At 54.6% G+C, this 25,756-nt stretch overlaps 9 protein-coding genes across 9 annotated transcripts; 3 read left to right on the top strand and 6 right to left on the bottom strand.

The window, feature by feature from the left end:
- Window positions 1–2,618: 2,618 nt before the first annotated feature.
- Window positions 2,619–3,757, top strand: V2A60_001456 (uncharacterized protein; the record flags this gene model as incomplete). Its single annotated transcript, XM_083252817.1, has 2 exons — window positions 2,619–2,928; window positions 3,006–3,757. 2 exons carry the CDS (start codon window positions 2,619–2,621, stop codon window positions 3,755–3,757), a joined length of 1,062 nt encoding a protein of 353 aa, XP_083108943.1.
- Window positions 3,758–4,202: 445 nt separating this feature from the next.
- On the bottom strand, window positions 4,203–5,238 carry V2A60_001455 (chromatin associated protein KTI12; the record flags this gene model as incomplete). The annotated part of the gene is made up of 2 exons (XM_083252816.1): window positions 4,203–5,174; window positions 5,233–5,238. 2 exons carry the CDS (start codon window positions 5,236–5,238, stop codon window positions 4,203–4,205), a joined length of 978 nt encoding a protein of 325 aa, XP_083108942.1.
- A 488-nt stretch (window positions 5,239–5,726) lies between these two features.
- On the bottom strand, window positions 5,727–6,848 carry V2A60_001454 (glycosyltransferase family 17-domain-containing protein; the record flags this gene model as incomplete). The annotated part of the gene is made up of 1 exon (XM_083252815.1): window positions 5,727–6,848. The coding sequence occupies one exon, from the start codon at window positions 6,846–6,848 to the stop codon at window positions 5,727–5,729; it is 1,122 nt and encodes a 373-aa protein (XP_083108941.1).
- A 1,093-nt stretch (window positions 6,849–7,941) lies between these two features.
- V2A60_001453 (uncharacterized protein) lies at window positions 7,942–8,178 on the top strand (the record flags this gene model as incomplete). Its single annotated transcript, XM_083252814.1, has 1 exon — window positions 7,942–8,178. The coding sequence occupies one exon, from the start codon at window positions 7,942–7,944 to the stop codon at window positions 8,176–8,178; it is 237 nt and encodes a 78-aa protein (XP_083108940.1).
- Window positions 8,179–8,664: 486 nt separating this feature from the next.
- Window positions 8,665–10,057, bottom strand: V2A60_001452 (uncharacterized protein; the record flags this gene model as incomplete). Its single annotated transcript, XM_083252813.1, has 2 exons — window positions 8,665–8,976; window positions 9,119–10,057. 2 exons carry the CDS (start codon window positions 10,055–10,057, stop codon window positions 8,665–8,667), a joined length of 1,251 nt encoding a protein of 416 aa, XP_083108939.1.
- Window positions 10,058–13,205: 3,148 nt separating this feature from the next.
- Window positions 13,206–15,964, top strand: V2A60_001451 (uncharacterized protein; the record flags this gene model as incomplete). The annotated part of the gene is made up of 3 exons (XM_083252812.1): window positions 13,206–13,425; window positions 13,503–14,248; window positions 14,321–15,964. 3 exons carry the CDS (start codon window positions 13,206–13,208, stop codon window positions 15,962–15,964), a joined length of 2,610 nt encoding a protein of 869 aa, XP_083108938.1.
- Window positions 15,965–16,196: 232 nt separating this feature from the next.
- On the bottom strand, window positions 16,197–18,031 carry V2A60_001450 (asparagine--tRNA ligase DED81; the record flags this gene model as incomplete). The annotated part of the gene is made up of 2 exons (XM_083252811.1): window positions 16,197–16,323; window positions 16,392–18,031. 2 exons carry the CDS (start codon window positions 18,029–18,031, stop codon window positions 16,197–16,199), a joined length of 1,767 nt encoding a protein of 588 aa, XP_083108937.1.
- Window positions 18,032–18,635: 604 nt separating this feature from the next.
- Window positions 18,636–20,103, bottom strand: V2A60_001449 (agmatinase; the record flags this gene model as incomplete). Its single annotated transcript, XM_083252810.1, has 4 exons — window positions 18,636–19,231; window positions 19,371–19,700; window positions 19,779–19,905; window positions 19,975–20,103. The coding sequence occupies 4 exons, from the start codon at window positions 20,101–20,103 to the stop codon at window positions 18,636–18,638; spliced, it is 1,182 nt and encodes a 393-aa protein (XP_083108936.1).
- Window positions 20,104–21,927: 1,824 nt separating this feature from the next.
- On the bottom strand, window positions 21,928–22,997 carry V2A60_001448 (Rho family GTPase CDC42; the record flags this gene model as incomplete). The annotated part of the gene is made up of 4 exons (XM_083252809.1): window positions 21,928–21,993; window positions 22,052–22,430; window positions 22,722–22,841; window positions 22,957–22,997. 4 exons carry the CDS (start codon window positions 22,995–22,997, stop codon window positions 21,928–21,930), a joined length of 606 nt encoding a protein of 201 aa, XP_083108935.1.
- Between the last annotated feature and the right edge of the window lie 2,759 nt (window positions 22,998–25,756).

Below are 25,756 nucleotides of genomic sequence, written 5' to 3'. Positions count from 1 at the left end.
TTCCACCACCAAGCCAGCCCAGGCAACTCTCGGCCACGCAATGGCGTTGCTTGCTTGCAAAGTAAGTTCTGGTACAGGCACGCTCTCTGCTTTGTCATCATGCCGTCTGAGCAATCACCACCACCACCACCACCGGTAAGTTGTAACTTAGCAGATACCATCATGCTATGTACCGCGATAGTCCGCTGCTCCCGGCCGTGGCGGACAATCACACATCTGCCACAGAAACCACGACGCCACCTACACTCGACATGTAATCCGGCTTGTTGAATGGGCCTCCGCTCGTGGAGGTTGGTTTGTTCACACGTGGCTTCGGAGTTTGTTCACTTGCATCCCCTTGTAGCCACGCTCATCCTTCATGCAACCCCGTGGTCGCACGGCTTCTACGATATTCTTTCCTAAACAGGCACATATGAAAAACTTTTTTTTCCATGTTACAATCGTGATGTTTCGCGATTCACTCCCCCCGGGCTAGCTTGTCGCCGCCCATACCTACCCGACTGGCAATACTATCTAGGACAGGCTTCAGACGTGGCCATTGCCGGGCCAGCATTCAAGTATTAAGAGGCTGATCACACCTTGATCTAACACGACTGCTCTTGTAGCACTACGACTCCCTTCACTGGACATTGCCTGCCTTAAGAGCATCATCAAGGATCACAAGTCGACTTGCTGATAAGTGCGGCGTCTTACCATCACGTATCTACCTATTATTGGTGTCCCAACTAGCACCACTATACTTGCGAATTGTCCCCAATCTACTACTTCACCAAAACGGTGCGCATAGGCTCAAATCGGTCAACCTATGATGAACAGCTCAAGAGAAACCGATTCGGCCAGACCGCAGCCGCAACAGAACAGCGTATTTGATGGGCCTTGGCTTAAGTTTCTAATAAATTGAATGACCTACCACACACCTGAAAACTTGAATAATACGATGTAGGTATCAAGGAAATGGAATCCGGGACTCAAACATCCTATAGCATTGTGTAGCACCCTTGCGTTGCAGCAGGCAAGCTCTGATAAGTATTGGGCCAACACCTGCATTAACACGATCTACAGAACCGGATCTCTTGCCGACAATGGTAGCCCTCCCCACCGAAGGGCGCGCCGACGTCACCGAGACGATGCGCACTGCAAATCCAGACCAGACGGTCGGGAACTGGCATGCGCAAGGAAGCCTTCTTGGGCCCCTTCTTTCGCCCTGCCCCCCCAATATTGGGGAATCCCGCATAAGTGCTCTTGCATCATAGGACAAGTCAGGGTGCCAACACACTCTGGCGGGTCGCGGCTGAACTGCCTCGTTAAAAACAAGGAAAACTCACTAAAGCGCATAAGCGTCATGAGTCTTGTCCACTCTCACTATAATGCCCAGATGATGAGTTTGAACCTACCGTGTCGCTCACTCATACAGTACATTGTGGTGACCTACATAGTAGAGAGAGTACCAATGTAGCAACCTGCCGGAAACCCTGATTCCTGATTGACCAGCAGCCTGTAAGCAAGTTACCAAGTTTGTTTGGGCAACTGGCTCACGGCCGGATCGTTGAAAAAGCGGTATAAAGAGTGCGACTTCATCTCTCTTAACAGTTCTAACTACCTCTGCTATACCCCGGCTTATAACGTGGTCCATCGCCTACCAAGGTGTCAAAGATTATGCAACGACTGATCAAGAATTATGTGGCGATCCCTACCAAATTTGGTAAAGCACCTGAATTGTGAGACAGACTGTCAGCGAGTCAACCGTCAGCGAGTCCTCAAACCTCTCGCCATCTTGCGCACAGAGAAGAAAAAGCTCATACAAAGAGTTTCCGTCGAGAATATGGAGCCTTGCAGTGGCAAAACCAGTTTCCTCTTTGAGTGGGCAATCGAACGGACTGCTGTGCTGGCTACTGTGCTTCTTGTCGGGCGTCTCGTTGGGCTGGGATTCTGCCGCGAATCCTGCCGGAATCCAGCTGGCTATTGTGCTGGCAGTTGTGCTGGCAGGTGCGCCGGTTGTTGCTGGTAAGCTGGCCATGACAAAAGCCTATTGGCCTTTAATTGAAGAGGCTTGAGAGAGGTTGGAATAACCTGCGACGAAGAACACGTTTGCGGTGGATACTAAAATTAACGGGTATAGCAGTAATGCGCCAGTATTGTATACGACCCTATAATAGTAGCAAGGCTATTGATAAGGTTATATTATGTATCGTTAAGAAACGGCTACGTCATGAGCATCTTAATCCTTCAATTATACCAGCGTGGCGTCAAAAAAACCGGTATGTACATTTGAGGGTCGACTGGAGAGCAAGGAATGAGACGTCAGGGAATGAACAAGTGGCAGGGAAGAAGCGGTAAGAATCTATCAACGCGACAGACAGCTCAGTATATAAACTTCCAAATTCGCGTTCTCCTGTATGCATAGAAAAACAAAAAAGTATCATACTTCCTCCTTTGCCTCTTAGCCAATCAGTGTCTCTTTGGCTTGCGCCGCAGAGAACGGTTCACAGTCCCTTGTAGCATCTATCGCCCTCCCAGAACTCTTCTCTTCCGCTTCTTCATCTATATCCTTGCGAAGATCCCGAATCTCTGACCAGCGCTGTCAGATTCACGGCTCCGCACACCACCCCCGGTTCACGATGCACATCACACAGCTCAAGTACTCGCGCCAATTGGTGTCGGCAATTCCCAACAAAGTCAGAAATCACCTCGTCGCCGGCATTGCCGAATTCGTTGGCACATTTCTTTTCCTCTTCTTTGCCTTCTCCGCCACGCAGGTCGCCAACACCTCCCTCAAAGGAAATCGTGCCGCCCAGCAGCAAGGCGAGAAAGCCGACGAGCAGCACGCCGTCGCTGACATGCCCGATACCTCGACGCTCCTGTACATTGCGCTGGCCTTTGGATTCAGTCTCACTGTCAATGCCTGGGTCTTCTTCCGAATCAGTGGAGGTATGAATCATTCACACGAGAGCTTTCCCTCGGCCATTGACATATTCACGCGACCTGTACTCATGTTTCTCTCATAGGACTCTTTAACCCCGCTGTCACTCTCGGCCTCGTTCTCATCGGTGGTCTCGGACCTGTGCGTGCTCTCATAGTATTCGTCGCCCAGATTTTTGGTGCCACCACTGCTGCTGCTCTTGTCCGTGCGCTGTTCCCCGTGAAGCTGCAGATCGCGACGGCGCTTGGCGGCAACACCAGCGTCGCCCAGGGAGTTTGGATCGAGGCTTTTCTGACTGCTGAGCTCGTCTTCACTATTATTATGCTTGCCGCTGAGAAGCACAAGGGCACTTTCCTGGCTCCGATCGGTATCGGCTTGTCACTGTTTATCGCGGAAATGACCGGCGTGTACTTCACAGGCGGCTCTCTCAACCCCGCGCGCAGTCTGGGCCCTTGCGTTGTCCTGCACAGCTTCCCGACCTACCACTGGATCTATTGGGTTGGACCCGGCATTGGTAGTGTCCTTGCTGCCGGCTTCTACCACCTCATCAACATTCTCGAGTACAAAACTGTCAACCCCGGACAAGACTTTGATGAAAAGGAAATGAGTCGATTCGTTTTCGACGAGGAGGCTGCCTACACTGGCCACGACGTCATGCGTCCCAATGCCACCGTCAGCCTCGAGCGCATTGGGTCCCCGATTGCATCCCTTGCTGCTTCGGCTGAGCCGCTCAGTGGCCGGTCTCCTCGTGGCCATCCTTCGCGTGATGCCCCTAGTCTCGCTTCGCATTCTTCACACGGTGGCTCTACCCTGAATGGTTCGCCCAAGGCAGGCTAGGCTATCTGCGACTGTGAAGACGGCGAGAAAGCAGTCTACACATGCGAGACCAAGCCCAAATCGCCCGGTAGTTAGCCACTCGCCGGAGAATAGAATATCGGAGGGTACTACCATACCCACACCAAACGAGCTCGAGACTGAGCTTTGCGAACCTCATGAGAACACGACGATTGAAATGAAACCCTAGTGGCGACCAGAGCCGACACATTGCAGTGAGCTAGTGTTGTCGAACGAGAAGGGGTGATGATATATGATCCACATGATATAAAATAGACCTAGATGATAATGTTATCTTGTGCGGAAGCTAGTGCTGCCGCGTGCATAATGCAGAATATGTTTTGTTTTAAGTTATCCAAAATGAAGGACCAGAAATGCTGTTCAGTATTCGTATAGTGTGTGTGTTGCGTTGACCAAGAAACATGACCCTCTGTTCCATGTCCGCCGTTCACTCCTCATTCTCGAATGCGTCGTTGAGGTATCGTACGAAGAGCGTGCGCAATCGGTCCGCCGCCATGTTGCCAACCGCTTCCAACCCGATGCCGCCTCTGTTCAGGCCCATGAACGCTCTTCGATGACGCTGCAGACCGGGCAGGCCTAGCTTCTTCAAAGTGGGAAGACTCACGATCAAGTCATCCTGCGTGGAGTCATTGAGAGGGATCTTGATCTCGGAGCCCGCTTCATCCCCTTGTTGCTCCAGTATGCGCTTGACAATGTATTGCGTCTCGCGGTCGAGGATGTAGAGGTAGTCACCGCTGGCGTCGCGACCGCGCGGCTCCGTCGACTGGTTCGGCTTGACCACTTTGCGCCCATCGCCAGCCATGGCATCCCAAAGCGACTCAAACGTTTTCGCTGTCTGGGCCTCGTCGTCCTCCCAAATGAGCGTGAAGAGCGGGCTGTCCCATCTCGTCATGGGATTCGGCTCCTCGTAGCGAAACACTAGGTTGTCCCAATTGCCCTGCTCGTATGGCTCCGGGCTGTCGGAAGCCTCCGCGTCGCCTCTCTCCACTGCCGCGCGTTTATCCAAGCGATCTTGGTTGACCTCTTTCGCGCGGTCCGGCGTGCAGCCTATTTGTAAGACGCAGCTGGGCGTGCGCATGGCTTTGGCCTCGCAGTGCAGCTGGTAGCGCCAGCCCTTGATATAGTTGAGGCCGTCGAGGATAACAATGTCCTTGTCGGACAGCACGCGTTTGACGGCGCCGTAGAGGCTGGCGCGCGCATCCTTCTCCGAGGCGTTGGCGGAGCGGGTGTGTGCGGGCAAGGCCGCGAGATCGTAGACGGTGCGAGATATAGATAGGCTGTCGTCGGAGATGAGGTGCAAACGGTGCTTAGAGCCGGCAATACGCTCTGTGAGGTAGTCGTATAGCTGTTTCGCCCGTGTGGACTTGCCCGAGGTCGGGAACCCGGTCACGATGATCAGCTAAGTTCGTGGGTTAGCAGGAAGGTAGGTTCAGGTTGGTCATGCGCGGGCAGCATACAGGCATCCTAGACGAATATGCAACGACTTCATTCCAGTGTATACAGGTCGCCAGCTAGTTATCCTAGCCTGTTTTCGATCCATCGAGTTTGTAAGGAGGATCAAGTCGTGGAGAGATTTTCCGTTAGGTAGTCGCAACTTTTTGATCTGCCCCACTATCACCAAGTGTTCAGCAAATGTAATGCTATCTGGGCGTAACATTAGGATTACTTTGTAACCAAAGTTTTACAAAAACCGATACTTTCTTTCAGGAGGACAAAAGTCATGTTATTGTATCGTACACTCTTATTATTATACATTTCGACCAGACTGTAGTCCGCTTGCAAGTCCAGACTTTTGTTGGGAGGGTGAGCCCATACTGCCAACAGTATCATGATACATACATTAAAACATTCCACTAGCATAATAGCATGCTATTGCATGAATTTCCCCAATACAAGAGTCATTACCTTTGTTGACTCTCCCAACGTACGATTCATTTCCTCATTCCTCTCATCATGGGTAATCTTTGAACCCTGCCGAAGGCCCGTCACGACTCGTCATGTAGCTAAAGCGCTCTGGCTCCTGGAGAATCAGTGGCGGCATATCTTTGTTATGCTCGATCTTTTCGAACTGGTCCTGGTCCCTGTCCCAGACATCCTTTCCCCGCCGTATTGCGTCGGCGATCCTGTCTCTGTCTCTGTATTCTTCGCTATTCATCCAACCGTGAGAGAAGCTGGCAATCTTGTTGAGAAATTGCTCAATCGTGGCAAAACAGCTGCTGCAATGCCATGCCGCATTGCTCAAGACGCCCTTTTCCTGGTCGCGGAACCAGGGGAGGCCGCCATCGCCATTGCGCAGGTTGTTAGGCTTGATGGTGCGCCACCCTTGGTAGAAGGTTGCCTGCGGGTGCTGCCATTCTGGCCCTGTATGCAAGAATTGGAACGAGTAGTAATAAAACTTGGAGCTGAGCGTGAGCCGTCGCGGGAAGGTACAGGTGCGGAGTACGAGAAGCGACTCTGGTCGGGGTATTTCATCGACATCCGAAACGACAATAACATCGCCATTGATAGGCGCCGTTGCGCCTTTTAACCGATACATGGCCTGGTCGAGCATCGCGTCGCGCTGCAAGTCTTCGTAGTCCCAGGCGCGCTTTGGGTGGAAAGACTTTGGAAATGTCAATTCGTGGTATATCATTTTGTCATGGTAGGGACGAAACTTGTCCCAATTATCCGCAATCACGAGCGGCTTCCTGTCGCCCTGGAACGTCTTTGGAGATTCGACAATGATAAAATAGTCGACGTAGTCGTATAACGCGTGTAGGCGGATTTCGAGAAAATCCAGCTCTGTATTGATCATGATGAGGTCATATACTTTGCGCTCGCCGGATGCGCGCTGGGGCGTATGGACAGAATAGCCATGCGCTGCGCAAAACTCGCGCACTTCACGCGATGCGTAGTACTGCGCATGCTTCTGCTTTCGATCGGACGTGGCTGTCAAAAAGTCGAGCGACGGGAGCTTGGCACTGGTGATTTCGTGAAGGCCGCTGGTGTAGGTCGCGGAACGCAAGAAGGTCCACCACAGCAGTGAGCAAAATGCCACGACGAGAATGAATCTCGAAGACGATTTAGGCGACATGATGACCGCGCATCGGACGAGTAAGACGGGGGGCCGTACAGCACATGCACCGTGCCCTGCGCTGGGAAAAAGGAACGATCATCAGTTTTGTTTTAACCAGTATTATTACCTACATGGTAACCTACTCTGCTGAGATCTGCCGACGTCACGTGCGCAGAGCCTTGCTGACGTAGACTTGCCGAAACGTCGGATATGAATACGAGAATAATATCATGCAAACCCCGGTATGGTTCTATGTGACTGTCGCTAGAAAGCAATTTTTGGGAAATTTAGCATTGCTGATTTCTACTCGATAAACGCCAAGTATACAAGCGCTATTCTCGAAGCCACCTCTTCCTATTCCCTGGGCTGAGTAGTGATGATCCTTCACTTGTCCGGAGTTCAGGAACTGTCATGTGAGAGTGTCTTACAACTAGATTTTTGCTTCCAGATTTACGTATTAAAACCGTTTGATCCACATGGGGTTAGAAGCCATCATGACAGGGTTGAAGCTTGGCGACGCCACGAGCCCTATCGGTGGAGGCTCAGAGTCGTACAACGTGGCAATGTCGCTAGCCCCTGAGGTCACCCATTGAGGCTGTGCGTGATGCCCAGACATCCGTGGAGATCATTGCTACTAACTTGGTGAAACAATTCATACTGAGTAACAACCTCGCTGCCTGCAATGAAGAACTGTCAAAGAAAGTCTAAATAAATAGAAAGAAAGAAAAAAAACTCCTGGCTCAGTCGCTGATATTGGTGACGAATCGTCATACTCTGCGCCCATGTCTATATATATGAAAAGAAAAGGAAGCCAAAAAAAAAAAAACAACCCTGCCCCAAGATGCGCCTGGAATCATTCATCGGTTTCCACCTGGCACTTGTCGACGAGGAATATAACGAACTCCGCCTCTCTCATCCGAACGCCCGCTGTTGCGACCTCGACCCTCCGGCCGGCTGCTGGCTTGTCTTCTTGATTCATGTGCCTCATACGAGTCAGAAAAGGAATCAGATAAATCGTCCAAACGATCTGCTTCACTTTCAGGGCTCAGCTGCGCCCGCTGGGACCAGTTGCAAGATCTAGGTCGCGCGCTGCGCGTCGGTTGGTCCTTAAATGGACTGGGATACGCTAGACGCGCTCCTGCAGCGCGTGGTATGGCCGGCGGCGCCCTCCTATCCGCCTGCGGTGCCCGAGCCGGGGATCGACTCGTTACTTTGGCCGGTCCAATTTTCGGAGTCGGGAGCTGCCGATCGAATGGGGTCGGCCTCGGATGGTCGCTCGCCTCCCCCGCTAGACCTGGAGAAGGCCTTCCGCCTGCTAGCCTCACTGGAGCTGGAGAGTGACTCCTAGGTTGTGCAGGCCGGGGCTGTGGACTGGCTGTTGCAAGGGTATACTGTGATGCAGAGTCAACCGACGCGTCCGAGTCGCTGAACAGACTGTCGTCATCATCGTCACATGAAACAGTTGACTGCGCTGATTCTGGAGCTCTGTGAGTGCGATGGTGAGTGCCTTGCGGGCGGCTTGGACCCTCTCCGGCATTGTCGTCCCGAATGGGGGCAAAAGCTCGAGGGACAGTCGCCTTTGTACGATGGCCACGGTGTTCTGTCGGCTTGGCTCGAACAGCGGGCGTTGGAGGTGGTACATTTGCTCGCTGTTGGGGCACAGCCAGCTGCGGAGCTTGCTGTGCATAAGAAGGCTGCCGCTGTGGAGGAATTTCTGTTAGCAGGATTCTATGGCTTCTACTGTATAGATTCACCCGCGCAGCCTGCAAAGGATATTGTACCTTCGGGTCTGGGAAGCCGTATACATGCGGAGCGACTTGTGGATGTTGCGCTGTCAGATCTGGGTAGCCTTGATCAGCTTGGTTGAGCTGTGAGGCTTGCACAGTTGGATCCACGTAGCCGTGTGCTTGCGAAGCAGTCTGTGGGGGAATTTGCACTCTCGGAACAGGGTGGTCATGGGTGACCTGAGTGGCCTGACCATGAGGCACCGCTTCCGAGTCTGGGAAACTTTGGGTGCGCGGAGTGGCCTGTGGATGAGGTTGCGCTCTTGGACCTTGGTTTCGATGCGGATGCGGAACGGCCGGGGGAGGTTGCGCCACTGAGTCTGGGTAACCTTGAGCGTATCCCGTAGCCTGTGGATGAGGTACTGTTTTCAGGTCTGGGTGGCTGTGAGTAAGAGTAGTGGCCCGGGAGCCAGGTTTTGGTCTTTGGTCCATATCGCCGTGTGCCTGCGGAACGGCCTGTGGGAGTCGCATCCTTGGATCATTGTCTCCTTGGGGATGCGACACAGTCTGGGGAGGAGCTTGTGCTCTCGGGCGTGAGTGCATTGGGGGCGGCGGCGGCGCTTCTTGTTGGGTCTGCTGTATGTGCTGCGTCCATTGAGGAGTACGAGGACGCTGCCACAAGAGAGACCCATAGGCCGGCTGGGGATCTGGTCGAGGCGCCGGCGTAGGTCGTGAATGGAAAGGAACAGGCGGCGTGTACTCTTCTGGGGCCGGCCAGTACTGCAGAACCTCTTCTTGTGGCACGTGCATACTCTTTGAAGGTGCTTCCGGTCTTGGAGATGAATCACTTCTCCTAGCATTCAGTTCGTTCCACAATGCCACGGGGTCTTCTTCTGGCCTTGGGAATCTCTCATAATAAAGAGTCACGGCCACCCGCTCAAACTTGGTCTTGGCCCTTTTCTTGGACGATATCGAAGCGGCATCATCTGCCTCTGCAGACTTCTTTTTCTTCTTCTTTTCCTTTTCCCTGGCCTTGTCTTTGGACCTCGTCTTTGACTCTTTCCCCTTGGACTTGGACGTGGACTTGGTTTTGTCCTTGGTCTTGTCTTTGGTCTTGTCCTTGGTCTTGTCCTTGTCCTTGTCGAGGAGGTCTCTGGCGGACAGACTTAGCGGCTCCAACTGATCATCAAACTGCACCAACTTCCAGTCAAACCGCTTGTCCTCTTCATCTTGCTGGAGATTTCTAGTCGCCTTGTCGATCTGAGTCTGCAGTGCCATGGGATATTTGGTCTTCCGGGTCTGCAGGTCTGTACCGCACTTCTCGTCGGCTTCGAGCAAGCTCTCTTTGATCTTTTCCTGTTGGAGGCAATCCTCCCTGACAACTTGAATATTCTCCCATGGTTGAGCAACACCTAGCTCGTCTTCTTCAGCAGCTGCGGCGTTCTTTTCAAGTCTGATAATACGGTATGTCGTCAACAACTTGGTCGCTCTGGCCGGCGTCATCGTACGCAAGTCCGATATATATGTTCTGGGCCGTTCGGTGTTGGAGTCAGTTGTTGCTGCGTCAGTAAGTCTTGTTTCGTTCCGTTGATGCTTGATTGACTGCGGGATAGGTTGGTGGACAGATTGATGTGTGCCTGGCTGGCTTTGCTGCCTAGAGCTTCCGCGCTGTTGATGTTGATCCAGTTCTGGGCCGTGCTGAGCCTGTGTTGCGGATCCCTGAGGGCGCTGCCTCCCAGTTTCAGGCATTCTTGTGTGAATAAAGGGTAGTACGAAGTACTGGCAAGGAGGGCAGCGATATGATTGGAGAGTGTTTCTATTGTGGGATGATGGTGCTAATAACACAGCGGTCAAGATGGAAGGAGATGAGTGTCGAAAACAGAAAATGAAACTATTATGGATGTTATGGGCTTCAAATTGAAATGAGAAAGATGAACATAGAAGACTGTTCAGAGCCAGAGAGGTGATGCCGTGATATATGTCTTTCTGGATGAGCATTTGTGGTAGCCTGTCTCTTTCACACCATCTTGTACCGCGTGAGGCGGCTATGCAGCGCCACCACAAATGCGGAGCGGCCTTTTTCTATTTCCAGTACACCACTTCAGCCAAATGAGCGCCGGGAAACACTCCGGAAACTCTTTGCAATGACTTGCACATGCACGTCAGAGGCCGCCCAGCTCTAGTTGCCGGGCGTCTGACGTGACGAGGGACTCTTGACCACGAAAACTGAGTAGCATGGATGTCCTCACTCCAGACGGTATATTGAGCGCGTTTATGGATAAAGCGTTTTGATTTCTTTGAGGGACTGTAATAGGGCATTTTCGGTCCTGTTAAGACACGAATTTCGTGGCGACGCCTCTCATAGCGTTGTAGTACAATGGTCGTCTCACAATGGAGAGCTTCAGGCCGGGGAGACCAGCGCTAACAACGTGAGCAAGCAGGATGAAAGAATTCGTTTCGTCGCCACGCTGGTAATTTATTTACCTACAGTTCAACAGCAGTAACACAATGCTGTGGATTGTACTTTGTTGAATCGAGCCTCTAGGGACGGGCCGTTGGGTCACGCGGCCGAGGCTGAAGCGGCCCCCACGGGTTGGGGCGCAGCAGCTAGACGTGGGAGTTGTCAAAAGATCCAACGTCCTCAATCTCAGCCAATGAAACTAGAGAGCTATTCAGCCTTGGCAGTTGCGCTCTACTGTTGTGTCTGTCTGCAATGCTCCGCCCAGCCAGTCTCCAACGCGTACTTGTGGATGAGAAGATGTCTTGGTGCGAGAGCGTGCCTTCGTAGCACGTCGGGTTTGCGCAGATGCAAGAGAAAAAAAAGCGAAATGGGAGGTATTACGGTGTACTCATCAGTACTCCGATGAGCATATATGGGGAAAGCATTCTCAGGCTTCCCTTTGGGGAGCCGATCATGAGACGACCTCGCGTTCATGGGCAACGTATTGATAGTTTGATACTAGAGTAGAGAGTGGCTTCTAGGCTGAAAATCAACGACAGGTCTATAGTCATCAAAGAGTCTGAGGGAGCTTGAGAGATTTTTTTGTTGTGCTGAAGGAGGCCCTTATTCGTATTAAACTTTCGAGAACCGGTCGTGGCTCATAAACGGCTGGCTCAGTACGCCTGGGCTGACGAGGGCTTGCTCAGCTGTTTACAGTTCCTTGGAAATAGGCAGCAATCTTCATTGTCGATCACAAAAATGTTGTACAAAAAAGCTCAACGGCACACCAGGGAAATTTTTACTGAGCCAGGGCAGCATGCATGTCTTGAATGCGGTCAGCGCGACTGGAACGGCCCTCTTGTACCACTCAGCTACGTGAACCTGCATTGTGCACAGGTGCCTTGCAGAGAGTGCCCTTGACTGCTGCCTGGTTCGGCTTGTGGTCCATCACTGCCGAGTTTCGGTCAAAAGCGGTGCAGAGGCGATGATCTGCAAGACCGTTGCAGGCTTTTCTCGTGGTGTTCTTGTTCGTTCGCATTCTTGGGGAGGGGCTGCTGCCCGGCAAGGCGTAGTCGCAGGCTGGACAACCAAGACCTGCAGGCGCAGGCAGCGTTTCAAGAACAGAAAAAAAAAGAAATTTATTTGATACTTCATTCTTCCTACGATGAGAATGAGTCCGGAGATGTTCTGTTTCTGACCACACTAAAAGCCCATTGTCTTCCCATATCGGGCCTTTCAACTCGCTACCCCTCTAGTCTGGCTTTGTCGGACCGACATCCATCACCGGCAAAAGACATGACGATGGAACTATGACCGTGGTCGATGACGTCTGAAATCTCCGGGTATCGCATTTGTCGTTTGGCAATAAGAAATGACCAGGCTCTCTTTTTGTTTTGGGGGGAGCAACGCGGGCCATACGGATGAAGCATTGACAGCATAACGAGCACCACACTACCTTAGCTATGGTTATACGGCTATCATTCACATGTTCCAATACAAAGCAGCAGAGACTGACGAATACTTTCTCAAGTCCGGTCCCTCGCTATCGGTGCATTACCGAGCCGGTAAGTCATAAGTCTAGAGAGGAGATCTATAATAGCCACTAGAAAAGGCCTGTAGATGTAAGACAGTTGGAGAAACTAAGAGAAAAGAAGGAAAAGAGTCACGCCCCCGCCCCCTCGATCTGAACAGTAAGTCTGTCTCATCATTTATTTTCTTCCTTGTATAGACCGGTACCTCTGCATTGTACTCTCTCTCTCTCTCTCTCTGCCCCACGGTGTATCCGCCCGAGCTGCATCCATGATGAATGCATCACCGCCACCAAACTGGCCACTCTATGAGCATAATGGACCCAACATGCAGGACCCCAGGCTGTGAATTGAAATAGGGCCGAATTGGTTTTCCCCAGACAAAACCCCCCGCCGACTAGGAAACACAGCAACTCCTCCGCTTTCTCCACGTTCTCCGGCCCGTGTGTTAATCAGATGAGGGGTATGTAGCAAGGTAGCACTGCAACCGGGGTAGGCTTTGGTGATGGTCTTACTATCTTGCTTTTTTTTTATTCTTTATTGATCTGCAGGCTGCGCCAATCAGATGGATCGGTCTCACTATGCTCGCCGTGTATAAATACTCTCGCCGAGAGTCGTCATACCGTTCGAGGCGGTCGATGTCCTCCTCACCGAATCCTGCTGTCGCCTTCACCAACACGCGATGAGAGGCCTCTTTGCAGTTCTTCAAGCTACCTTGGCCGCTGTCGCCAGCGCGGCTGCCACTGATAATTCAGCCGCCGACAAGTGCCCTGGCTACAAGGCCATCAACGTCAAGACCTCTGATCATGGCCTCACGGCTGACCTGAAACTCGCCGGCAAGGCCTGCAATGTCTTTAGCAACGACATCGAGCATCTCAAGCTCGTCGTCACCTATGACACCCGTAAGCCCAAGTTCCGCCGTCCGCTTATACCACCTTGCCCCCCCTCCTCCCCAATTGACAAGCCCCTTCTCTCACAGGCGAGCGCATTCACGTTCAAATCGTCGACGCCGGCGAGCAGGTGTACCAGGTGCCCGAGTCTGTCTTCCCGCGGCCCCCCTCGGGCGGCGCGGACCGCAGGTCATCGGCCCTCACATTCAACTACACCAGTAGCCCGTTCTCCTTTGCCGTGTCGCGCGCAGAGACGGGCGAGGTGCTGTTCGACTCGTCCGCCGCGCCGCTCGTGTTCGAGTCGCAGTACCTGCGTCTGCGCACGCGGCTGCCCTCGTCGCCCAACCTATACGGTCTCGGCGAGCACACCGACAGCCTGCGCCTACCAACAAAGGGCTACACTCGAACCCTCTGGAATCTCGACAACCCGGGCGTAGGCCAGAACCAGAACCTGTATGGCAGCCACCCCGTGTACTATGACCACCGCGCAGGCGGCGGCGGCGGCGGCACCCACGGCGTTTTCCTGCTCAACTCCAATGGCATGGACATCAAGATTGACCGCAACGCTGACGGCCAGTACCTCGAGTACAACACGATTGGCGGCATCTTTGACTTTTACTTCCTCGCAGGCCCATCGCCGATCGACGTCAGTAAGCAGTACGCCCAGGTCGCTGGTCTGCCGGCCCTGGCGCCGTACTCTGGCCTCGGCTTCCACAATTGCCGTTGGGGGTACGCCACTATCGACGAGGTGGCCGAAGTTGTCGCCAACTACAGCGCCGCCAAGATTCCTCTAGAGACTATGTGGACGGATATCGACTACATGGAAGGCCGTGCTGTACGTTCACCCTCGTCGTGATCATCATCGTTTTTCTTGCGCCGAGAAGCACTGATTGCTAATTATGCCCAGGTATTCTCTCTTGATCCCAAAAACTTTCCCCTCGATAAAGTACGCAGCTTCGTCAAGGGCCTGCACGACAATGGCCAGAAGTACGTCGTCATGGTCGACCCTGCCGTGGCCGCCAAGGACTACGCACCCTTCCACCGCGGTGTTGACAGCCACGCCTTCATGATGTTCAACGGCGACGTCTACCGTGGCGTCGTGTGGCCCGGCCCGGCCGCGTACCCGGACTGGTTCGCTACCAACACGACCTCGTACTGGAATAACGAGTTTGCGCAGTTTTTCTCTCCCGAGACGGGCGTCGATATTGACTACCTCTGGATCGACATGAACGAGCCGTCCAACTTTTGCGAGTTCCCCTGCGACAACCCCCATCGCCGCCGTGAGCTCGGGCCCTCACAGCAGCAGCAGCAGCAGCAGGTCATGCCTGACAACACGACTCTGCACAAGGGCCTGCCCGGCCGCAATCTTCTGTTTCCCCAATACCGAATCGATAACCATGATGGTGGCCTGCCCAACAAGACAGCCCGGCCGGACCTCATCCACGCCAACGGGCTGACCCTCTACGACACACACAATCTCTACGGCACCATGATGTCCTCGTTTTCCCGCGCCGCCATGGTCGCGCGGCGCCCGACGCGGCGCCCGCTCGTCATCACGCGCTCGACCTTTGCCGGCGCCGGCGCGCACGTCGGCCACTGGCTCGGGGACAACGTGTCGACCTGGGCGCACTACCTGTGGAGCGTGCGCGGCATGCTCGCGTTCGCGTCCCTCTTCCAGGTGCCCGTCGTGGGCTCCGACGTGTGCGGCTTCGGCGGGGACACGACCGAGACGCTGTGCGCGCGCTGGGCCATGCTCGGCGCCTTCCAGCCCTTTTACCGCAACCACAACGCGCTCGGGCAGGCCGCGCAGGAGTTTTACCGCTGGCCGTCGGTCGCGCGCGCCGCCCGCAAGGCCATCGGCATCCGCTACCGCCTGCTCGACTACTTCTACACGGCCCTGCGCGCGCAGTCGGTCGCGGGCACGCCCTGCCTCAACCCCATGTTCTTCCTGTACCCGGACGACGCGGCGACGCACGGCCTCGACGCGCAGTTCTTCTACGGGCCCGCGCTGCTCGTCGCGCCCGTCGTCGGCGGCGAGAACAGCACCGAGGCGCGCTTCTACCTGCCCAGGGACACCTTTTACGACTTTTACACGCACGAGCGCGTCCGAGGCGAGGGGCGCACCGTCACACGCCCGGACCAGAAGCTCGACGACCTCCCGCTGTTCCTGCGCGGCGGCACCGTCGTCCCGCTGCGCGCCCGGTCGGCCATGACCACGGCCGAGGTCCGCGAGCAGGACTTTGAGCTGCTGGTGGCGCTCGACGACGCGGGCACGGCGGAGGGCAGCCTCTACCTCGACGACGGCGAGTCGGAGGACCAGCACGGCGAGACGACGCTCATCGACTTTCGGTACAAGGACGGCGTGTTGACCGGAAAAGGCACCTTTGGCTACGTGACTAGCAATGTCATTAGCAAAGTGACGGTGCTAGGTGGCGGCGGCGGCGGCGGTCAGAGGATGTCTGCAGCCAACGCCAATTCGAGCAGCTCGATAGAGGTTCAGCAGGCCCTCTCTGGTGATTTTGAGATTCATGTAGCTAAACTGATGGGTTAAGCCGAGAGACCTGGAATAATTCTATGGCACGATGAAAAATACGAAGCAATTTGAACCAAGACACCTTGTATGTGTTTTTTTTTCGTAGCACGTAGATCTACCTCGATCCATCTGTCCATGCCTTTAAAACCGTCTGCATATGCCATTTCCTTTTTTTTTTTTGCGGTCTCTGTTCCTCCACAGTTTCACACAACTTCATAGCATAGAAATCAACACATCCTAGCCATTGGATTTATGGCTTGCAGCGGCCCATGAAGCGAGGGTATAGGCAGGTCGTGCGGACGGTGTGCTGGTTGGCCATCCAGGCGAGGAAACGCTCCAGGCCGAGACCGTATCCACCGTGGGGGGACGTGCCGTACCTAATAAACTGGTTAGCCATCATATCTGGCAACAAACATCTCCTGGTGAAACGCTTGCGGATACATACTTGCGCTGGTCAGTGTACCAGTAGTAATCCTTGGCGTCGATGCCCTGGTTCTTGTATGCCTGGAGGAGCTCCTCGAGGTCCTCCATTCTCATGGAACCGCCGACAATCTCACCGACGCCGGGCATCAGGCAGTCGACGCTCTCGGTGACGCGCCTGTCCTGAGGGTCCTTCTTCATGTAAAAGGCCTTGATCTCGGCGGGGAAGTGGGTAAGGAAGATTGGGCGGTTGATGGCGTCGGTCATCTTGCGCTCGGCGGCCTCGGCAATGTCGTCGCCAAAGACGTGGGGCTTGTCCTCCTCGTTGAGAATGGGAGGGTCTTGGGCGTTGAGCCAGTCAATGGCGTCGCTGTAGCGCATGCGCATAAAGGGGCGCGCAGGGCGGGCAAAGGTCGGGTTGAGCTCCTTGAGGAAGGCGGCCGTCTCGGGGTCGCTCAGGACGCTGTCAATGACGCGGCACATGAGTTCCTCGAGATGCTCGAGCAGGTCGTCAAAAGTGACAAAGTCGAGCTCGGCCTCGACGTGGCTGTACTCAGACAAGTGGCGTCTGGTCAAGGACTTTTCGGCGCGGAAGGACTTTTCGATGCAGTAGACGTTGCCGAGGCTGGGGAGAACGGTCTCGAGGTAGAGCTGGGAGGACTGGGTGAGGTAAGCCTCCTCGTCGTAGTAGGGAACCTTGAAGAGGGTGGCGCCGCCCTCGACCTGGGTCTGTACCAGCGCTGGCGGGGACACCTTGACGAACTTCATGTCATTGTACGTCTTGATAAAGGCCCACTCAACCTGCGAGCGCAGCTTCATGAGCGAGGCGGCATTGTCGCCGCGGAGGACCAGGTGGCGGTTGTCAAGCATGCCCTGGTCCCACTGGTTCTGCGAGAGCGAGACCTTGTTGGTGATGGCCTCGTCGTCGCCGGGCGAGGCACCAATGACCTCGTAGTAGTCTACGTGCAGCTCGCGGCTGTCGGGCGCCTGCTGGCCCTCGGGAACCTTGCGCATCTCGCCGTAGAGCGTCAGCGACGTGCCTTGGGCGAAGGTCAGGGCGTCGTACGTCTTGGTCAGGTCGCCCGTCTGGAGGACGCACTGCAGGTGGCCGTAGCCGTCAATCAGGGTGATGAAGGTGGCCTGCTTCTGGACGCGCAGGCGGTGGATGCGGCCCGAGACCTTGACGCGGGCGCCCTTGCTATCACCGTCGCCGAGCTCCACGTCCTTGTTAGCGATGCCCATCTTGACGGCCTTGGGCAGCGAGGCGTCCTCGGTCAGGACAATCTTCTTGGCGGCCTCCAGGTTGTCGAGACGGGCCTTCTTCTTGGCGTCCTCGGCGGCCTGGGCGGCCTGCTGCTTGACGAGCTTCTTCTTGTGGATGTCGAGCACGCTCTGGGCCTTTTTCACGGCGCTCTTTGCGGGCTCCTTCCACGCCAGGCGGGCGGCGGGCTCTTCGCCGTCGGCCAGGGCGCCCGTGACGGAGGCGCGCGAGAGGAACTGCGTGCCGGGGCTGTCAATCTTTTGAATGTAGGCAAAGGGGAGCGTCTTGAAGGGCTTGGCCTCGGTGCCGTCGGCGGTCGGCTCGTCGACGCCGGCATCAGTGTCGACGTAGCAGATGTTGCCGCTACCCTTGACCCGCTCAGCGAGTTCCTGAATGGCGGCCATGACGGTCTGTGGCGGTGGCGGCTTTTGCTCTGTATGTAGGGGTGTTTGCTTCGATTGGGTGTATCTATTCGGTTCTTGCTCTAGATTCCGGGTATCAATCTCCGTTGGCGGCAATCAATCCTTTTTTTTTGTCTTTGACTCTTTTTTCTATGGCGGGGTTTGAGGGGTGAAGTCGAGTCCAAATAGCCAAGCGCGTGGTGGGGTGTGACTCAAAAGGCAACTTTGGGCGGGCGGTGAAAAGCTCCGACCGCGCGCCACTGGGTGTTTGTTCTTATCGTACTGAAACATGACACAGTTCCAACCAGGTCAACAAGTGTTGGAACCTTTGTATCAGTTGCGCCACAAGATTGTTTTGATCCCGCTGGCCAATGTGACTCTTTCTGTCCGTTGCCGGCTCAAACCGTCTGCGTTGGCAATATACTACTTACTACGGGAATAGATTCTAGGTAGCTAGCAACTACCGGTAAACAAACAGCCACGACGTCCAAGACAACTTTTCTCTGCCACCGCCAACTCCGCTTCGCCAAATCATCCCATGCACCATTTACATATTTCTACAGTCTGAAATCGCATTCTTTTTCCCGCACACCCATCTCGCTCGTGATTACAGTTCATCCTTGCCGTCCGCCGCGGCCGCGGCCTCGCCCACCTTGGCCATGTCCTGCATGCCCTTCTTCACCATGGAGCTCAGGATCTCGTACGCAACCTGCGCCGCCGCCAGGGACGTCTCCTCGCCGTTGCCCTGGTAGGCCGGCGACACCTCGACTACGTCGGCGCCAACCAGGTTGAGGTCCTCGATGCCGCGCAGGATGCGGATCAGCTCGCGGGTGGTCCAGCCGCCGGGCTCCGGGGTGCCGGTGCCGGGCGCGAACGCCGGGTCCAGCACGTCAATGTCGATGGAGAGGTACACGGGGTCGTCGGTGCCGAGCGCCTTCATGATGCCGTCGACGATGCCCTGCGTGCCGATCTCGTCAATCTCGTCGGCCGAGAAGCGCACCCAGTTCTGGCTCGTGTCGTCGTCGTGGTCGCCCAGGTCGGTGCCGCTGAGGCGTGTGCGCAGGCCCGCGTGTACCGACGGCTCCGACGACGCGTTGGACAGCAGCCCTTCCTTGTTGGCCATCCAGAACATGGACCCGTGCGTGAAGTGCGTCGAGCCCCAGTGCGCCGGGTACTTGGAGGGGTCCCAAGTGTCGAGGTGGGCTGGTTGTGCAAACCTGTTAGTATCATCATCACGTCTTGTTTTTGCCTCGTAAAATACAAAGACGTGGCCGAGGGTGTAAGAGGTTACAGAAAAAAAAGAAAAAAAAAAAGAAAAAAGAAGAAGAAGAGTAAAACGCACCGTCAAAATGAAGAACACGCACAGGCCGACCGTAAATCTCGTTGAGCGCCCGCAGCGCCGGCAGCGTCAGGCTGTGGTCGCCGCCGAGCAGCATGAGCCGGGGCTTGTCACTCAGCGAGGACACAGTGCGGCGCCGGCCGAGCTCCTTGAGCCCCTGGGTCATTTGCTCGCGCGCAATGGCATTATCGTAGGGCGTGATGGGAATGTCGCCGCAGTCAACGATCCGGGCCCAGTTCTGGTACGGGTTCACGTTGGCGCGCGGGTTGAAGCTGCGGTAGCCAATCTGGCGAGCCGAGGCGGCCCGGATGAAGCGAGGGCCGAACCGGGCGCCTTTTGGTTTGGCCACGGTCAGCACACACACACACACGTTTTTTCTCCGCATTGGAGGAATGAGAATGCTCCCCTTACCTGGTCGGTAGGAAACGGCCGTGTCAAAGGGAACGCCGACAATGGCAATGTCGTAGCGCTCCGCGGGGTTGGTCAGACACTTGACGTGGTCGAGATGGGCAAAGGTGCCAATGCCAGAAAATGCCCACTGTGACAATGAGCTCCTGTTCCGTTTGCAGGTTCACGGGCGCCGTGGTGTATTGAGAGAAGAACTTACATCGTATCCCCATTTATCTTCGAGCTCCTGCAGCTCCTCCTTGGTCCATTGCCTGTCGTCGTCGTGGCCGCCGCAGGCCAGCGATAGGCCGGCGCAGAGCACCAAGCTGGCCAGCACAGAGGCGCGCATGATGTTGTTGGCTCAAGGTCGTAAGCGGCCGCAAAGTCGAACGATGATGGAGGAAGCTTTGTTATAGGCAGCGAGTGATGTTCTTGGAGCCCCGCGAAAGCCCCGAGTTTATATACTTGCTTTGGGTGGAGTGTGCTACTTATCAATGCAATGCTATCTTGCACCAGCGATCAACGTGGGACCAAGCTTTTAAGCTAGAAACCTAGAAAAGAAGAAGGAAGCAGAGTAATAAAACCCGTAAAGAAAATTCACGACTCAAGCATCAGACGAAAAGAAAACAAATGTTACCTCTCCCACCCTTTTTAAATCACCCTCGAGGCCCTGCTCTCTAGCTTCCGAATCGGAGGTCGCTCTCCGCGGTCGCCGGGGAAGGGCGTGCGGGGGCGGGCAAGCTGCGGGCCAACAGCCATCATCGTCTTGGCTTGGATGGTGGAGGACCCGAGGTGGAGGGCGGGTGGGCTGCTTGTTCAAGTTGTTCTAGCCGCCGCCGGGTTTCTTTTGCAAAAAGTCGGGTCCGGCCGCCGCGAGTCCCGTCGACGCCAACGATGGCGCTGCGATGAAAGTCATGGATGCTCCGTTCCTCCGCCATCGAGCTGCTGCGACTACCCACATTCTACGGGTGTGCTTGTGAGCGACGGAAAAAACCCCCATGATACCCCTCCATGAGAGCGCGTTGATTCTGACGGTGCTCTGGTACGCGCCTGCTGGGCACGAGCTCCCAAAGAAATGCAACACACACATTGCCGTGTTTTCTTTGTAGTCAGATGCACACCCGCTATACAATACTTGTTTAGCAAAAAAACTTTCTGGGCAATAGACGGTTCACATCGCCATGTACACGCGCTAGCTGCGACAACATAGAGCCATCTGAGCATGCGTTTTCTCTCTCGTCTGCCACTCCGTTTGAATCGATACATGCCTACCTTGTGCATTTCGAGCACATGTGCAGCCCTCCAACGTAAAGCTGCAGGTAATCACGACGCAAACTTTCCCACCCTTGTCGTACCCTGCTCTGCGGCGTCGCTGTGCAGTCTCATCCTCCTACGAGACCCTGATCAACGCGGCGGCTGCGTGCTTGACGATGCACATCCGTCATCGCAGGCCGCTCTGAGTCGCAAGCCAAGAATGGAGGGCCTCGTCCAAAGTAGGGAGAAGGAAAAAGATGATAGCGGGCGATCTATTCAACCAGGCCATCTGTCACTGTCGAAATGCTACGGAAGAGTGTACGAAGTGGAGCTTTGGCTTGTACGACTCGTACTTACAGTTAACGGGCGTCTCGAGAGACTCTGTGTCCTTCTGCGGGAAAATTCGACTCATTTTACTGTCTGATTACAAAACAGAAAATACATGGAAAGCAGTGTAAAAGAAATAAAATTGCACTCCAGTCGCCAGAAAAAAAAAGTGGGAAAACAGCTGTCCTATCGAAAAGCATGTGCCTGCATCTGTTTGCCATCCTCCGAGTCCCTCCCGGTCCGCAGAAAAACCATAGAAAGAAAAGCAACAACAATGAACAGCATATGTAAATCTGTGACCAAGAAAGAAGAAAAACAACGAAAGACATTGTGTAATGGTAGTGCCGTCCAGTGCACACTGCTCAGCGGCTACCGTCTCAAACGAGCTCGACAATGACTGAGCGCGCTCCAGCAGACACGTTTACGCATTGTCGCCGCAATCTAGTTCTCACGCCGCCCAAAATTTGCATCTTTTATGCCGGTCCACAACAGTCATGCTTTCCCTCCTCACAGGAGATTCTGCTCGGGCATTCGACCGCACATTACCTTCACGCCAGCGCTCGGCCGGCCACTTTCGCGGGGGTATGAATCATTACAGAATGCGACATTTGTGTGACTTTTTCTTGGGCGCGGGGGGCTCCAGAGCCGCGACGATGGCCTGCATCATCTTTCTTAGCTGCTTCGCCCTGCACAGTGCGCGGATTCTCATAACGTACCTCGTCAAACACATCCTTTAGCTTAAACTGCGTCAGCGCACTGCACTCGACGTACTTTACGGCGCCCAGGTCCTTGGCCATGCGCTCGCCGTCTTCTCTTCTAACAGGCGACATCTTCTGCTTGGCCAGCTTTTCCCGTACGCTGGCATCGTCACGGAGATCGACTTGCGTGCCTACAATGAGACAAGGGACGCCGGGGCAGTGGTGATGAACCTCGGGGAACCACTTCTCGCGGACGTTTTCAAAAGAGGCGGGTGACGTAACACTGAAGCAGACGAGGAATACATCGGTCTGGGGATATGAGAGAGGTCGAAGTCTATCGTAATCTTCTTGTCCGGCGGTGTCAAATAGCCCGAGCGTGTAGGGTTCATCGCCGATCCTGCAGCAGTACAAAACACATCCGTTAGCATGCTGATCCAGCTATTTGGCGTTTGGCGTTTGTGCTTGGCGTCATTAGGTCGTGATAGTGATTGCCAATCCCTGCTATGAGTACCCTGGCGCTTGCACACCGCTAAGGATGAGCAAGGGTGCTGGACTGCCGGGTTCAAGCTGGGCGAGAGCTGTCAAGGAAAAATGAAGAGGGAGAAAAAAAAAAGAAGGGGCCATCAACCGCGCCACAGCGGCTTTCGGAAGACAACTTTAGCTTCGGGAGTAAGAGAAAGAGACATACATGACTGTGACAGCATAGTTGTCAAATACTGTAGGGACGTATTCGGAAGGGAACTTGTTTGTGGTATAGCTAATGAGCAGGCAGGTCTTGCCGACGGCACCGTCTCCGACGACAACGCATCTATAAGCGATTGTCAAGATTAGCGAAATGTAACTGCAGTGTGAGAAGGAAATGTTGGGGGTGCCGATCATCGTATTCGCAGTCGCGCGGGCGGTTGGTGATGTCCTCAACGCACATGAGGGGCAGAGTCGCGTTGCGAAAGGGCCGCGGCATCATGGTGCGACAACAAGGGAGGCGGCACGACGGACGCGAATGACGATGACGGAGGGCGGGCGGTGCGTAAACGAAAAAATCGAGGTGGTGCGTACTTGATGGTTGCGACGACCGCCATGGTTTAGATCTTGGGCTCCGGGGGGGAAAAAGGGTTGCGAGTATCGTGAAGCTTCGGGGGTGAGGAGTTGGAGGTGGAGGTGACAGCGACAACGACAGTACCAAGAGCGACAGCGATAGGCCAAGCGGGTGGAAATTTTTCAAGACCAGTGACGCGCGTCTTGCCGGAAGTGGCAAGAAAGGAGGACGAATGAAATAAAAGAAAAAAAAAACGGTCGCTGTTGATGAAGAGATGAGGGTGCGAAAGAAGAAGAAGGGAGTAGCAAAACAACCCAAAGACGATGTTTTTTTGGGGAAGAGGTTTGATGATGAGGTTGGATGGGGGGGTGGTGCTTGTTTCTCTATGGTAGGTAAGTTAGTAGCTAGGTAGAGTGGTACTTAGTAGGTAGGTAGGCGGAGAGGTCAGCGCAGCAAGCAGAGGCAAGTTGGCAAGGCGAAGATGGCCTGTGACGAAAGTAGTGGAGGAGAGGTACCTCTCACTTGGGTAGGTAGGTACCTGCCTCAGTACTTAGCTTACCTACTGTCTTAGGTGCCTACGTAAGTACTTGCAGAGTATGTAAGTAAGTGCAAAAGAGACAAGGAGAATTAAGTAAGTACCTAAGTACTTGGGAATTTCAGAGGCCTGCCAGCTGGTTGGCGAATACTGAGCTTTTTGGGACCACCCAGCTGGAGGCGTTGGCTGCAGGTACCGGCTACCTTACCAGCGGCTTGGACAGCCCGGTTTGTTAGCCGAGCAAAGTAGCAGTACATACATGTGGGCGGCTGCAAAAGCAATAAGTACTTACTACCACCACTCTGGATGCATAGGTACGGTATTCAGTCGTTCTGCTGCCCTTCATTCGTTAATCGTCCTCACGCATCAGTAGTTTTACAATCTCTATCCCACCGCCTGGCCTTTCTTCCTGCTTTCCTTCCTTCCTTTTTACTTCGGTCACAAATTCCATCCTGGACCAAACCGCTCGGGCAGCTTCGCAGGGGTAGTACCCAATGGCGGCCGAAGGCCCAGTGGCAGAAACATACCTATACCCAGGGGCATTGAGTGGTGCGCAGGAAATACGCCAGCAAATGTTCTGAAAGCAAGATACTAAAATGGCTAATCCCTTTGTGTTTTCTTTCTATGCCCAACTTTTCTCGTCCTCTCATTTTTTGGTTGGTGCTTTGAAAAAAAGAACCGATGTGGTCTTGTGCTGTTTGCGTTACTGGACGGGCCCTGCAGGCACAGGCAGCCGCTGTATATTTATTAGGTAGCAGTGCGTGCACTCCACCGTTGCCGTTCCACCAGGCAGCATCAGCCATTAGAACAGTCCCCAGTCGCCTTGTTTCGTCACCTCTGGTACCTGCCGGCGGGCGCTGGAACTGAGTACCAGGCGGCTTTTGCTTTTGCTATTGCAGATTTGCCCGCCAGAATTGTCACAGCCCACTATTCTCTCGCTCATCCATGGCTGCCTGCAATAACTTACAAGTGGGCGGTGCTCTGGACTAAGCCCAGCCTCCTTATCCTTCTCCACCCTAGCTAAACACCGCAATGCAGTCCTGAACAGGCAGGCGGTCAGCTTCCAAGGCCTAGGCATCCTCCGGCAGAAAGTAAGACTGGGGCTTGAAACGAAAACTGCAGCTTCTCTTTTCGGCTTGGGACGACAAGGCGACGAGAGAGACGGCAAAGCCATCAGCCCAGCCCGCAAGCTGGCCCCTGCAGCTTGCAGCCGGTTTAATCTATCCCAGAAAACAGTTTTAGTTCCAACGCTCCTCGTCATTGATCGTCGCCATGTAAGAAACCTTTTCATCCCGGCCCGCACGCAATCACTATATCCAATGAAATAGCCCAGCCAAGGACACAAACGGCCTGGCCACACACGACTGGGCATCATTTGTTTCCGAGCAGCCTCCTTGCCGGGGCTGCACAATGGAGCCAAGTCTGCCCGCATACATTTCAAGTCCCGATGAGCAGAGACGGTAATGCACCGCCTCTGGCGCCGCTTGAAACATGCTAACAACGGATATGCACCGCCGGGTACAAAGCCACCCGCCTCGCGTCACTCATCATTGAATGACGCGTGATAACAGCACTGATGGGCGACCAGACAACTTCCGACTCGGATGCCGTGTTCCCCCCAATCTAAGGATGCGCGGATGCCTGTTCGAACTGCGCCGATACCCAACTGCATATTCCTGTGCACCCACCCCCTCGCGTCGCCCCTGTGCCGAGTCCCCGTCCTCCACCTGGGGGGGCCGAAGGACGGACCCTTACAGATATGCTGCTGCTTGTCGGGCTTGTCTCATCCTTCTTTCCAAGCCACCAAACACGCACCCTCGATACAAGCTCCTCGGCAGGGAGCCCTCATCCCAAAAACCCCAATCGCAGATCATGGCATGGACTGTGGCGCCATGGCGCTCTCAAGACGACGCCAGCCAAGCTGCCAACCTCTCCGTACATAGCTTGATCGCCTCAATTCGAGGTCTGGGGGCCTGTCCAACAGTGTGACAACCCTTTCAACAGGGGTCCGCAACATGGCACAATCAGACAATGTACACCTTGTCTCAGGGTTCGCAATTCCAGAACGATTCTCGCCTAACCTTATTTGGTGCGCCACGTTGACCTCTGTAAACAGCCATCAACGGCAATGATACGCCACTGTAGATAAACG

This window comes from Cordyceps javanica, chromosome 1 (genome assembly GCF_051103115.1).
Source record: "Cordyceps javanica chromosome 1, complete sequence".
Taxonomy (NCBI): domain Eukaryota; kingdom Fungi; phylum Ascomycota; class Sordariomycetes; order Hypocreales; family Cordycipitaceae; genus Cordyceps; species Cordyceps javanica.
The sequence above is the reverse complement of the archived record's forward strand: the minus strand, read 5'-3'. Positions and strand labels throughout refer to the sequence as shown.